Raw genomic sequence first — 14,219 nt, 5'->3', positions numbered from 1 at the left:
GAAAAGTTATACCAATGATGGTTACTGATGTCTCTCCTTGACAGAAATTCATATGGAAACTTTTCGGCCCCCAAATCCATCCATTACGTTCCATAAATCAGAAGTGGATAGGGGCCGCTTTGTTATCTTTCTCATCACAGACTGACACAGTCGTACATTTATTAGAAAAGCCCATCTATCCGTGAAATTATTATTTTTCCATGTGAGTTCATGCATCACGGTATTTGTTGATATATTTAAATTGAGTATAATTTGGGCGCTGTTTTCCGCTTTCGCTTTCGCCTGGTGAGTTCAACAGATTCAGCTCGCACAAATCTAGCTGATTCAGTTTCGATCAGTTCTTCAGTCTTTTAAAGTCAGACGGAATGGCCAGCACTTCAGAGGCAAAGTGGCAGACAAGTAAAGACACACTGCTGGAAAGAAACAAGTACATGTTTAACAATTCTCTTATGAGTGATGTCAAGTTTACTTTTCCTAACAAGCAGACCATTCCAGCTCATAAGTATGTTCTCGCCATCAGTAGTCCAGTCTTCTTTGCTATGTTTTACGGTGGCCTAGCAGACCAAGGAAAAACTGTAGACATCACTGATTGTGATCCAGACATCTTCCTTCAATTTCTGCGTTACTTGTATTGCGACGATGCCATTTTCCGAGATGTAAACAACGCTATTCAAGTGTGGCATTTGGCTGACAAATACGACCTACCCTCGCTTGCAAGGGAGTGCGTCAATTTTGTGGAAGCGGTCATGGAGCCGTTAAACGCCTTTGATGTCATCCCTTATGCTCGCCGTTTTAACCATGAAGGACTGGAAAATGTTTGCCGGGAAATAATTGATTATAACGCCCAAGAAATCATCGCCCACGAATCGTTTCTGGACGTCAAACACGAGCATTTGCATTCCTTTCTCCAAAGGTCGTCGCTACGCGTTGAGGAGGCATCACTGTTTAAAGCCATGGACCGCTGGGCAGCAAAGAGATGTGAAGAATCAAAGAGGAGTATGACTGTCGATGGAGCAAATAAAAGGTCGGTACTTGGTGAGGATCTGTTGAAACTCATTCGATTTCCATTGATGTCGCCTGACGTTTTCTCAGAGGTGGTGCTGCCCACGGACATTTTGCTTACAACCGAGGTAATCGATGTTTTCAAGCACTTCACTTCTGTCTCTATCCCTGGTGGTCTCAAGTTCTCGATTCTTCCCAGGGCGATGCTAAAACAAAGTCGAAACCTTTCTTCACTTTCTCTGGGCAGTGTCGTCTGTCTGAACAAGAGCAAGTCTGATGACATGCAACATGACAAAGAATCTACGCAGAAAACAGAAGTGTTGTCATTTATGGTCAGAAAGACCCTTGCGTTATACGCAGTGAAAATTTTAATTAACAGCCAGCAACGTTTTTCCGAGTGCTGCGTATCCGTGTTTCGAGGAGACAAGAAGATCAGCCAAATTAAAAAAACATTTATTGTTAAAAGAGAAACTATAAAAAGGGGTAAATGTAGTACTATCAATGCCTACGGAGAAATTGATGTCTTTTTTAACAGGCCTATTTCCCTATCCAAAAACACTATTTATACCATTCAAACTGAAACAGATACTTCACGAAGTAACGATACCTACGTCTTGTCTGAGTCGTCTCAGAAATCCTGGGCGCCACTCAGGACATTCTGCTATTTTGAACAAACGCTATCATATTGCTCAGGACACTATACTGAATGCATTCCTACTTTTGTTCACTACAAGGGAGAGGTAATGGCGCTACTGGTAAGCTAGAACAAAACGACATAGATTGAGGCCGGATTTGACGCGCGCATGAATCTGACCAGATATCCAACAAAACAGATGGAACTAACAAAACCGCGGGTAGCCCAAGCTCTCAAATGAGCGTCCTTCTACTTTAGCTTTCTAACAACGTGAAATGACCAATGTCTGCGTTGTCTGGAAAACGTGAACCACCACAGCTATTTTCTTAAACTTTATTTCGAACTTATCACTGTGTCCCAGATTCAGTTTCGTGATAGTTTTGAGAGTGATAAACAAAGTAAATGACTTTAAGGTACTGCGAGATTCGTAGGTGAAATATAAAATAATTTTGTTAATCGATGTTGTTCCGGCTTCGCCGTCGTGGTTACTTAAACTCCCTAAATTCTCAGGTTACGCAATAGCCGATTTATAAGGATTTGCATGGGACAAAAGGGTTTTTTTTCTTAACTATAAAACACGAAGGAGAATGAATAAAGATACCCTACCTTGCTTCAGGTGTGTGTTTCCCTGGTTCTCGTGAGGTTTCTCGGCCGATTTATGGCAATTTATATAGTACAAAGTAGTGAAGCGAAAAACCACCTGATGGACACTCATTTGCCAGCTTGGACCATCTGAGACAAAACGAGGTCAAATATCTTGTTTAATGTACGCCCTGAGAAGAAAAGTCAATTAGGAGTTTTAAAAGCGTAGCCTAAATTACTGTAGAATGTGTAAATGTGAATAAAATACTCTTTAAATGATGCGGTATATAATTTCCATACCTTGCAGTTCACTCAATCCCAGTTCAGGTGGTTGGCAACAGTTTCCAGCACTTTCCAAGACTTAGATGTCATTATAATCATTCTTTATCAGTCGATGCTACAATCGTAGGTGGCATCAAATAACTGCTCAATTATTGCTGAACAAGTTGTCATCGTTTTTCATGACTTTATTAAATCCATTTTGAAATCACTGGTTATCCTTGCAATCTGATTGGCTCTCAATGGTGCGATTTATTCACGAATCGCACTATTTTTTGCTCTAAATCGCATCTTTTTCTCAGCCATTGAGAATGGCACAGTAAAACAAAACAACCAATCAGATTTCAAAATTAGTTTAAAGTAAACAATAAAATTTCAGGAAAATGAGAGGCAAAAAGCCATTGTGTGGAGAATTTAGCAACTACTATTGCGAAAACTTTGTTGTTTATACTGTTGTTTTTTTTCCAAAAAAATTGACGAATGTAATTAATTACAGTTTCTAAATGACGATTATGAGCTCCTTCAGGCTGAACACCTACTTTAATGGAAGTTTCCAACTTTCAGTGTCCATTTTGACGAATATTTTGGCGATTTTTCTTCAACGTCTGCTCAAAATCCGTATGATACCGAGTCCAGTAAAACATAAACAAACGAAAACCACACAACAACAAATTCAGGGCCATCTCAAGAAGTTAGATGTTTCCAGGTTTCAAACGAAGCAACAAAAGAGCTCAACTCTGTCGCTGTGAATAAACATAGTCAAAATGCGCCCCGCTCCACAAAACAATGAATGAATGAACGTCTTATGAAGCTGGTGCTAGTCCCGCCATCTTGGAAATATCTTGAAACAAATGGCGCCGCAAGAACTTGACAAGGTCCTGAGTATTGAGTCCTTCGCCGAGGTCACAAAAAGAAACGGAGATGATAACGAGCTGGACTCCCTTAAAATCATGCCATTAAACGGTATGAAAGAAAAAAAAACGTACCATCCACTGGGCATCGTGCACTCGAGTTTCACAACTCAAAAGAAATCCATCGCAGAATTACGCAGGATGCACCTTCAAATTCCTTCTCCAAAGACAATGAAAAGTCTCAGCCTCAACCACAGAAGAAAGAAAGACCTTCCATCATTGATTCAGGCGACGAGAATTGAACTTTTATACCTGAGGTAGACTATTTTCGTTCTCACTTCAAAACCGCTTGTTTCTTTGTCATGCTCGGATGAGTTTTCGTCACATGACATCATTTCGCATACTAAATGAGACGTAAAGGCGTTTCCGGTTCCGCTTTTTTTTTTAACAAACCAGCTACTAGAACAATACACCAAAAATCTAAAATTAAGGCGATAAAATTGTGCGATTTCGAAATGGATCTAATAAAGTGGCAATTGAACTTCGTGTCATGCAATTTTGGTCTGAAATCATACTTGTGATTTCAAATCGAAATCGCGCTGCGCGCTCGTTCGATTTTGAAATCACGCGTATGATTTCAGACCAAATTGCACTCCACTCAGTTCAATTACCATTATTAATACGTAGCCATAGCAACACTATGACCTGCTTAAAACACCTTAATTTTAGTTTCAACTGCTAATAACTCAGAAATGAGATGGGTGACCCCCATTTAATTATTATCATCGAATTTTGATTTGCAGGATAATATGCAACTTTTTGCAAGGTTTAAAAAAATTCTGTCCGGTGGCTCTGAACCCACTGGTTAGAACTTTGCCAAAACGCTTTAGCCCGGATTTTACTAAACTGCACTACTGAAAACTTTACAAATCGGCTCACGATATGTTGATACGTCACGGGTATTTCTCGAATATCTCGGGTCCGTCAGGGAGCCAGCACGCACAGACCCATCACGTGTTTTACCAAGTTGCTTGACTGTCATGGGTCTTTACCGACCTCAGGAAGGGGGGGGGGGTACTCCCTTATTTGGGCGATACGGGGACGTACCGCTGGACAGGGTTGGTTTTTTTGGCCTTGCTGTCCTGAACAGGGTATACAATTTTACTCGCCTCTGTCCTAAACAGGGTCTGAACCTGTCCTTAACAGTCAATGGAATTACGAGCCGAGAGACGTTAACCGGCCATTACAAGGTCATCACCAATCAACATCAGATCATTTTCTGGACAAGTATGCTATTGTCGTCGGTAAATTTTTTCCACTCATCAGTATTATAACTAGCGCGCATTGATAGAGTAGATCGTACCGGCTTTGTGTTTCTTTGTCCTGCACAGGGTAGGGTTTTAAGAGTATTTTTGTCCTAAACAGGGTCAGGATTTTAAACCCTCGGCGGCACCCCTATACCCAAACATGGGTCAAGTACCCCCCCCCGGGTTACGGAAGTCCCGATCCTCTCAAGAAAAACTCCTATTCTTCTCAAGGGGGGAGTGGGCAGGTATACACAGGCTACGTGACATCGTTCCTACTAATGTGGTTTCCCTGAGCGAACTACTGCCAATTCTCTTTGTTATTTCATCCACGGTGATGTCTGCTTTTCATTCAGCTTCCTGTGATTAAAAATTAGACGGATTTTGTGCCCAGGGAACCGAATGATTAAACAAATATTTTTCTCGGGTTTTTTTAGCTAGTCTTGGCATGAATTTTTATATTTATATTATTTCTATATTTTTTATATAAGAACAGTGTTCTCAGTACGGAAAATCATCGAAAGAGACAAAGTATTGGTTTGAAGCATTGGTTGAAGTGTGAAAAATTAGCATTAACGTTACTTTTAGGCGGGGGTGGTGGGAGTGAGACGTTACCTTTAGGCTTATCACTCGGGGGGGGGGGGGGCACTCTACAAAGTTTTATACAGGAAGGCTGCGCCCCAAGGTCCAACCCCCCTTTCGGATACCATTTTTACAGAGAAGTCACCCCTTTCGTATACCTTTTATTGAAAACGATAACCTTTCCACGTACCTGAAGAACACTGCATCCCTTTTCTAAACTCTTGGAATGAAGTAAACGAATAATACTACGGGAGAACATAGAGCATTACGGCAGAAGAGATGTTAACCAGAAAATCAGAACTACGTGCAGAACTTCTGTTCTACTTATTAAACCTTATGTTTGGTGACGTTCTCTTTGGCGTCGCGTCGTGATTTGCTAAAAATAGTCACTGGGGCTTATTATTTATCGCAGTTAGAGACAAGAACGTGAAGCAGGAAGCGGATGTGCGTAATTTAAAGTAGGGAACGAATGAAGAGTGGGCAATATAAACTAGATGTATGCAAAAAAAATTGCAGCGAGAAAACAGTGAATATCCCCCACCTCTCTCCCCCGCTTTCCAAAAACACTTAAAAGCGCTATTAGTAGTAAACAACTACCGAAAGGGGCGTTATTTGGATTTCAGGCAATTGAAATCTTGTGTTGTGTCGGGGCATACATAACCCCATGTGTCATTGATGACTTCGCCGACAACTTGTTGTTTTGAATTTTTCAAGGCATTCATGCATAGCTAACTAACAATTCATGTGTAACGCATGCATCTGACCTCTTCGAGACCGCGTCAAGTTTATGTAAATGCGCGTTTTCCTGAGCTGATTCTCGACCTCTTCGACAACTCCCATTGATGTACATCGCGGCGCCTCTTAAAATCTCGTAGCTTAGGCAAAGGAGCTCGAAAAATTCTCGACCGTTCAACATGGGGTCTTGCATGAGTATGATTTGTCAGTGTCACTTCTGTAGGTGCTGCGAATGTGGTCCCTGTTGCTTTTGTTGTCGTTGTTGCAAGCGATGGTTTGGCGACTGGTGGATGTGTAGCGACTGCTGTGATGAGTTTACCGACGAAGAATACTCTCCGGTTAATCCGAAGAAGTCCGCGGAGAACGCAGCGCCGCCGGACGATGGGGAAGGCATGTACAAGTACTCCAACGGAGACGTGTACGTTGGCGAGTGGAGAAGAGGAAAGAGGCATGGCTACGGTGAACTTGTAAAGAAGGACGGAACACAGTAAGTAATGTCAACTAAAGAGTCATCTCTCTCAGTCATCGATGAATATATTTGAAAGTTATCGATGAATGGTTAACCTACAAAAACCTTTTGAACATTAAGACAGTCAAACACTGCTAATATTCTATTTCCTTTAGAAAAACTTACTGTTAAAAAGCTGCAGTCAATTTTAAGAGTTGATCACTTGGTCTTACAGCTTCTTATCACTGAGCGGGCTCTTTTGATCAGTTAATTCCAAAAATTTGGCCCGTCACGCGGCAATCTCGAGTTCGGGCACTAACGGTGATGGAACACAGCTCCCCGTTTAAAGAAGAGTTTCTCGATGCGAGTAGAGTTGCTCTCTATTTCATAATCATTGTTGTACTGTTCACTGTGCAAAGTTTGATTTTGTTTTGTTTTCTATTCAAGTATTCTCAAACATCCACGTCACAAACGCATCGAATTGATATTCGGGGCTTCCACATTGCTTCAAGCCTCAGTTGGAATGTGTAGAATTTTTTTTAAAAAATTATATATAGGATATTGGAAGTCAAAAATCAGAATTTATGTTTTCATAAAGCAAAATAATCTCTGCCGTTTCGATCGCTTATTACCATTTTATACCCCCTGGAAGATGAGGATATGTCTGTTTCTTTATAGTCATATTGGATTACTCTAAAAGTTTTATAAACATGGTTTTCGGGAACCTTCATGGCTTTTTAAAGGAAGATGAAAGTGTTGAATGGATGTTGGCGCGGTTATTAAAATCAGCGCATGAAAAGGGCCTTAAATACCTCGAAGATTGTTAATCGTTTTAATTTATACACCTCTCGTTCAGATATCGCTGTATTTTGCCGAGAAATTAACACATTGTTTGAAAGCGCGTGAAAAATGTCACTCCGAAGCAGTTGTAAAGTCATCTAATCAATATAAGCAAAGAAGAGAAAAGACAGTATTTGAAAGAATACTTTTTTAGCTTGTTCATTTTGGACAATTCAAGCCGTTAGGGCAGGAAATTTCACTTGCAAATATTCAGGTTTCTTTCGAAACATTTCAATAAACACATTTAATAGCTCAGTAATTTTTGTTTTACAATTCCAAACCTTTTAACAACAGGCATTTGTTTGGATAAGGTCTAAAACGCGTCAAGAACTTTTTTATGTCGTAAATATGATTTCCTTCCCGGTACTAAAGAAGACTAGACTGCAAGAGTACAATTTGCAATTCAATTTATATTTCGTATCTGTATATAATACAAATGTAGATCTATTTTGGAGGAGAACTTTGCGCCTCGCTCCGTTGCCACTCTGGGTCGCTTTTAAGTTTGTTTACGTAAGTCGACTTATGCTTATCGGCTAAAATTTTAAAAGGTTCGGAAACACAAAATTGTGAAAAAGTTGCCTTGGAGCGAACTGATTAGATCGTAAACTTATCAAAGCCTTGTAGTTTATCAAAAAACTGGAGACCGTATTTCCTTAGTATTTGCATACGAAGAGATGTCATCAGTCAAAATTCTACATAACGTCCTTACAAAATTATTTAATATATTAACCTCAATTTACAAAATCTTTTCATTACCATCTTATTTCTTATGTCAAACAAGAAAAATAATATTTCATGTTCTTGTTAAATCTTGAGTTAGGAAGAAAAAATGAAAACTGATATCTGGAGTGTTCTGGAGAGTAGAAATATAGCGATGTAGGTTTGCCTGAGGCGAGTATCAAAGTCTTTTTGACAACATCTTTGTCGTTTTGCCTCTTTAGTAAAAAAACATTCTAGTTTTTGCACAACGAAGAATTTCCCCTCCTCTCTCCCTGAGATGAAAAAGAAGGGATCTCTGTTGCGCGGGGTAATTTTACTTAGGATTAGTGGAAATTTGAACGTGTTAATTTTACTTTCCACTTGTGCGACACTACATACAACCTAGTCATCATTTGAATTTGGTGCGACTACAACAACCATCATCGGTCCTTAGCCGGCAATCTGCCGCTTATTATATTGGTTGCGAACAGGTTCACAAACAGCGAAAGCACTAAACGGCCTCGATTTAATGTTTGATTCTGATAACTGCCCCATTGTCCGTGGTGTCATAATAGCCCTTTTCGCGCGTATACGGGAAACGTTGCTAATTTAAATCACGAAAAAAAAAACAAGGTTAGCAGCTGTTGGCAGCGCATGACAAGCGAGTGACAAGCCCTCTACTTGACTCGGCCCAGTGCACTGTCCTTTGATTCATTTCCAGTCTGTAACGTCTCCCTCGATGCTCTTTGTACTTACCTCGTTTCTTCCCTTCCCTCCGCCCGTTAGGGTTGTTGGATTCTTCTATGATGACGACTATGTCGGAGAAAAACCAGACGATAGACTGAAAAGGAGTCCAGTGACGTCACGCCCATTTAATAAAAGTCAAGGTGTCGATGACGATGGCGCGTGAGTAATCACAATTTCAGTATGATTCTGTTGTACGTAAGGGTTCTATGTAACACCATAGAGAGTGCTTAGTTACGTTATCCGTTAAATTTTCGGTGATTTCTCGCGGTTATCAGATAAAATTTCTGCCTATTTCTCAGGTAACAGTAAATTTTACAGATCTTGGATCTGAGTTCTCAATTGCTGACGGTTCAAATATTGCAGGACCAATTCTATGCTATCACTCAAGTCCCATTCAGACTCTCCATACAGTTCTTTATTTAAGTGCTTCACTCAACAGCTTTATTCAAAACATCTATCTAGTTATAGAAAGATGAGCGGACTTAAATATTCAGTAAAAGAATATCAAGAGAAATGACCCAGAAGTGATGTGGGAACATGAACCGCAGAAGTCTGTTTCCACGGCTTTGTTTGGAGTTCTCACAAATTTTCACAAGTGTCTCCGATATATCACAATAGAAACGTGAAAAATGTTGTCTCAAATAAAGGTAGTGAGCGAAGCCCTTAAACCACTGCATGAAACATTGTTCTCCTATTGGTCAGCGACCAGCAGGAGGGGAGCGCCTACAAAAGGCCCTCCGTACCGCTGACCAGCAGGACGAAGGATCAATCAAAAATAATGTTATCCCAAAGAACCAAAAAGCCATATACCGCTGAAAAGGACAAAATATCCAAATTGAGAAAATTTTAAAATGACTGCATCGGTCATCTCACATTGGGATTCTTCTTTTTGTTTTAGCGGACTCAGAAAAGCAGACCAAGAAACGATTGATTTGGCATGGAGGGAAGAGAAACAGCGGATCAACTCAGATGCAAACGGCAGTCAATCTTATTCCTCCATTAAAAACGACCACGAATAGTATTTATGTCTACCACCCTCCCCTCCCCTCTTCATTCCATTTTGATGTTAAATTTAGGAGCCGAGCATAAGTACTCGTGCAAATATGAAAGACGTGAAAATTTCGGTTCTTTCCCATTGAAGATTTCATTCTAAACAGTTAAAGTGCTAAAAAAGGAAATTATGTGAACGAAGTTAATTCTCAGGGTTTTTTTTTTATCGTCGCCCAATGTTGCTCTAAGAAATTTTGTAACTGAACTGACGTAGTTTTTCAGTAACTTAGAAACGCCCTGTAACTTATGTGCATTGTTTGTAATAGTTGGCGCCATGTTTAAGGGGTTAGACTTCTGTTCTATGGCTCTAACCATGGTGACGGTTTTAACTCGAAAGAATTGATGAAGAAGCGGGTATTGGCTCTCTTTCATTGCGCTCTCTTTAGCAGACAAACCCTAAAGCTTACTGATCAAAAATTAATGACGGGGCCTACGGTTCGATCAGTCTGTAGGTCAGCGACCTCACTAAATAGTACATAAACACAGGTGTAACGAAAAAATTCCTTCGAGCGTGTTAAAGGAGCTCGGTCACGGTTTGCACATTTTGAAAAGTTTAGTCTAAATTTTTCAAATTCGTCGTTTGCAATCCGTGTCAATCTTCGTCATCCTTGACCATCCTTGTTCCTTTATGGTTTATTGTTATCTCTTTGATGTTTTCTATCTTGGTAAACTATTATTTTCGGGTTTCCTTCCACTTAAAGGAAATTTCGTACGTGGTCAAAAAAAGACCAAACATCGTGGCTGAGCACCTTTAACTTAGGTTGTTCAAATAATAGTAAGTTTAGAGTGTGCTTTCATAAAAAGGCCTTGGAAAAAAAATCGTTTTGCTTAGCGTTATAAAATTGTTTCTCTTTGGAAAAGTAATTTTAGGGTCCTATAAAAATTAATTTAAATTACTTAAAGGAAAGTGAGGCAAAGTAAATTGAAGTAAAGTTCGCGTGGGTATTTATAGATTTTCTAGTGCTATATAAAGCTTATACAACAGTATTTTTGGAAAAGCTGTAGTTTTCTAGGAATCTATTTCATTGTACATGAATTGTATGAAACAAGAGCAATTTGAAGCTCAATAATCTTTATGCTGTATAGGAATTTAATGGTGAATAAAGTCCAGACAAGGTGAGACAGAATTTGTTTGTGATATACACTTTTTTCCTGCTAGTCTGCTCGCTACTCTCGCGGAACAAAAACTCTTTCCGCGCTCGAGTTGAGCCCGCGGTGCTCGACGGTGGCGTAATAAGTAATAACAAAATTGGCTAGCTTTCTGTATACGTCCCAGCATGAGTAACCGTTAGAAATCTAGCCAATTTGTTGGACTTTTCTTTCTTAATTACACAGCAATACAATGAACCCTATTCAGCTTAACAGCAAATTCTATGACTAAAGTGATAAATAATTAAAAATAAAGTGAAATAAAAATACAAAATTTCGAATTTACGATCGCCTTAATTTGGACATTCAGTGAAACATATGCAGGATAAACCTGTTCTGGACGTTTTTTTTTTTTTTTTTTTTTTTTTTTTGCAAGATGATAAGATGACTGAGTGAGTCGTCCACATTAGTCAAAAGAACGAGACCATAAAAAAAAAAAAAAAAAAAAAAAAAAAAAAAAAAAAAAACAATGAAATGGCAAAGTAAAGAAGGACAAGGAGTGGTGTATTTCAGTCTACAGATGAAAAACGAAAGCCGCTTTGTTATTATTTTGACAATACGTCCAGGGTTTTTTAAAAAACATTTTTTCGTATGCACCAACGAAGAAAGATGGAACAAGATTATTAATTAAGGGAACGGATTATTTTTTGTGGTGTTTATTTTCGTGGTGGGTGGGTTTTGTCTGGTTGCACATAGAGACGCCCAACAGTCGTTAACGTCCGTCGTCACTTCAATGTTAAAGCTGGTCTTCAGACAAACAACATTTAACCCTGAAATAACACTCTATAGCTAGCATTATCTCAGCTGACGAATAACACACTCTTCGACACGTCTACAAAAGGGCGGGGCGTTATTGACCTTTACAGAAGCTCCAGTATTACGTTACATCACGCTCTCTCTTTAGACACGAAAGACAAGTCCAAAACATGGGTGCAACTTGTTCAAAATGCTGCCTGTGTTACTGCCTCAAATTGTGCGAATGCGGTGAGAAATTTCGTTGCGGCCATCCGTGCTGTATACAGTACTGCGAGCCTTGTTGCCACTGCGGTGACTGTTGTGATATCGAAGATAATTTTCCGTTTGTGGAAGAGAACGAAGCTTCGAGAGACGGCGAGGATGCTTTTGTTTATCCAAGCGGTGATAGGTACATCGGTACATGGCATAACAACAAAAAACATGGATATGGAGAACTTGTACGCAAGGATGGAACCAGGTAAAATTAAGAACAAGCATTTTTCTTGTTTTAGCAGGAGTATGAAGTTCCTTCCTTTCTGAAAAAGAGCGGAAAATAGCCAAAAGCCCTGAAGTGTTTGATGTCACGCAAACATGCTGTCAAAGTTACCTCTGCTGGTAATCGCAAAATGTTAGGGAATCTCGCTTAAGATAAAAGTATGAATATCTTTGCTGATTGGACGACTTTGTAGTAAAAGAGGTGAAAGGGGATTCCATATTTTTAGGAATGAAATTTATCAATCTGATAAAAAAAACAAAAACAAAGAATTGGAGATTGGATACTAGTGGAGCGTCCGACGTGAGAACGAGGTTGTTCCTAGTTTCTTGCAGAAAAGCAAGAAAATTATCCGTCGCGGTTCACGTTCTCCACACAACGCAGAATCTGGTCATTTGTTGGTTATCTGGTTCACGCTGTTGTTATACAGAGGACGGCAAAGAAATGTACCAAGAATTATTATGCACGTGCGCAGCCATTGTCCTGCTCATTCCCTTTGCAGTTGCCGTTGTGGTTTTCTTAAACGTCTTACTTTACCTCTTTACCTCTAAATGGTGTATTACCCGGTATTTTTTTTGGACAGATTAAAGGGATATTTTGTTGAAGATCAATTTGTTGGTGAGACGCCTCTGGCCAATTTGGCTGCCGCTGAGGCGTCAAGTGAAGAAGATCAATCAAGCAAGTAAGTATAGAATAAAGCATCAAAATATCTCCCGAGGTTCAATTAATCAATCAATCAATAAACTTTATTTCAGAGTCTAAAACTCCTAGTCAGCCCGAAAGCCAACTAATCGGGGACGCTCCCAATAAAATTCCTCCTTGCAGAAGTCCATTACTCCTGCTTTGTGCATTTGTTGATCATTTAGGCGAATATTTAAACCTTATCGAGTATTTAAGATTTGTAGTTTTGATATACTGAACTTCCTTAAGTCGCCTGAATTTGCCGTCAGCTTCTAAATGACTGTATGTGATGAACTTATTATGAAACAGTCAGAGCATTCTGAAATTTTAAGCCCGTTGAAGCAAAACCGGTCTTAAGTTTAGAAATTATTTTTCGTTTTCTTCCCTTTCTTTCTTGCAGGCCTACAAAACAAACAGAACCGACTATCTCTTACCGTAAACTTCCACCGGGAAAGTCGCCAGATGACAAGGAGGAACTTCTTTTGGACACGTGATTCAGAGGCGCACGTGACTTAGTCACGTGGCTTGGCTTAGCCGCTATGTGGGCACACACGATCGAACCTTGCGTGACCTTTTTTTCGATAATATATTTTTTTATAAGAATATTGAATCTGCGATTCACGAATGCAAGGCCGAGATTAAGTTCAAAAGATTAAAAAACCGTACATTTGCATTTTGATAGAAATAAAACATGATAAAATAACACAGTGTTTTTAAAAGAATTAAATGCACAAGCGTTCCCTCTCTGTATACGGACCGCGCGAAAATTGGGGCGAGGGCACAAACAAAACAGAGAGAAAGGAGATGAGAGAGTTTTTGTCTCAATTTTTGTGTACCCAAAATGTGGGAACACTTACTACGAGGTCTAGGAGCGAGGGGAAGGGGGCAGAGGGGGAAGAGGGGGGGGGGGAAGTGTGTTCACATCCAGGAGCTTTATATTAACAGAAGTAGTTTCCGTTACCAGACCTGATGCTGGAGCCTAGCCCTATAAACAAGGGTGGGTGTGGGAATTATAAATAGGAAGACGTAATTTCTATCACCAATATGATGAAATATACCCGGGGAAGGGGAGTGCTCATCTAAGGCTTCATCGGAGATCTTCACTGATGGTGAGGCTGGCTGGCATGGTGAGGTTAATTAATTTGCAAACATTTGCAATTGTTACTAAAATGCCGTGACACGTGTGAGTTATTGACCAAGTGCGAGGTCCATTGGCTGAGTTATTTTTTCTGCGTGTTTATGGACTGAGGCGCAGTCGAGTTTCATAAGCCGAACGAGCTTGGTCAATAAAGGATTTATTATATGGCATAAACAACACCATTTTCTTGCGGGAAAAAGCCGAGAATGCCCGCTCGGGTAGCCAATCACAAAAAAGTACAGCGCGGTATTGGGTTCATCTTGCCCGCTC

General features: G+C 39.9%; 3 protein-coding genes across 3 annotated transcripts; all 3 read left to right on the top strand.

Moving 5' to 3' along the window:
- The first annotated feature begins 255 nt into the window (after positions 1–255).
- Positions 256–2,497, top strand: LOC110044494 (BTB/POZ domain-containing protein 6-like). Its single transcript, XM_020750049.2, has one exon. It carries the CDS (start codon positions 366–368, stop codon positions 1,764–1,766), a length of 1,401 nt encoding a protein of 466 aa, XP_020605708.2. The 5' UTR covers positions 256–365; the 3' UTR covers positions 1,767–2,497.
- A 3,390-nt stretch (positions 2,498–5,887) lies between these two features.
- On the top strand, positions 5,888–10,880 carry LOC110044567 (uncharacterized). Its single transcript, XM_020750135.2, has 3 exons — positions 5,888–6,456; positions 8,743–8,862; positions 9,602–10,880. The coding sequence occupies exons 1-3, from the start codon at positions 6,149–6,151 to the stop codon at positions 9,720–9,722; spliced, it is 549 nt and encodes a 182-aa protein (XP_020605794.2). The 5' UTR covers positions 5,888–6,148; the 3' UTR covers positions 9,723–10,880.
- Positions 10,881–11,788: 908 nt separating this feature from the next.
- On the top strand, positions 11,789–13,514 carry LOC110044566 (uncharacterized). Its single transcript, XM_020750134.2, has 3 exons — positions 11,789–12,115; positions 12,714–12,812; positions 13,212–13,514. Exons 1-3 carry the CDS (start codon positions 11,829–11,831, stop codon positions 13,303–13,305), a joined length of 480 nt encoding a protein of 159 aa, XP_020605793.1. The 5' UTR covers positions 11,789–11,828; the 3' UTR covers positions 13,306–13,514.
- The last annotated feature ends 705 nt before the right edge of the window (positions 13,515–14,219 follow it).

The sequence above is a fragment of the Orbicella faveolata genome, unplaced genomic scaffold, assembly GCF_042242905.1.
Source record: "Orbicella faveolata isolate gen_17 unplaced genomic scaffold, um_ofav_v1 contig_2, whole genome shotgun sequence".
NCBI lineage: Eukaryota > Metazoa > Cnidaria > Anthozoa > Scleractinia > Merulinidae > Orbicella > Orbicella faveolata.
Note: the sequence above shows the minus strand (reverse complement) of the source record. Positions and strands in the feature narration are given on the sequence as shown.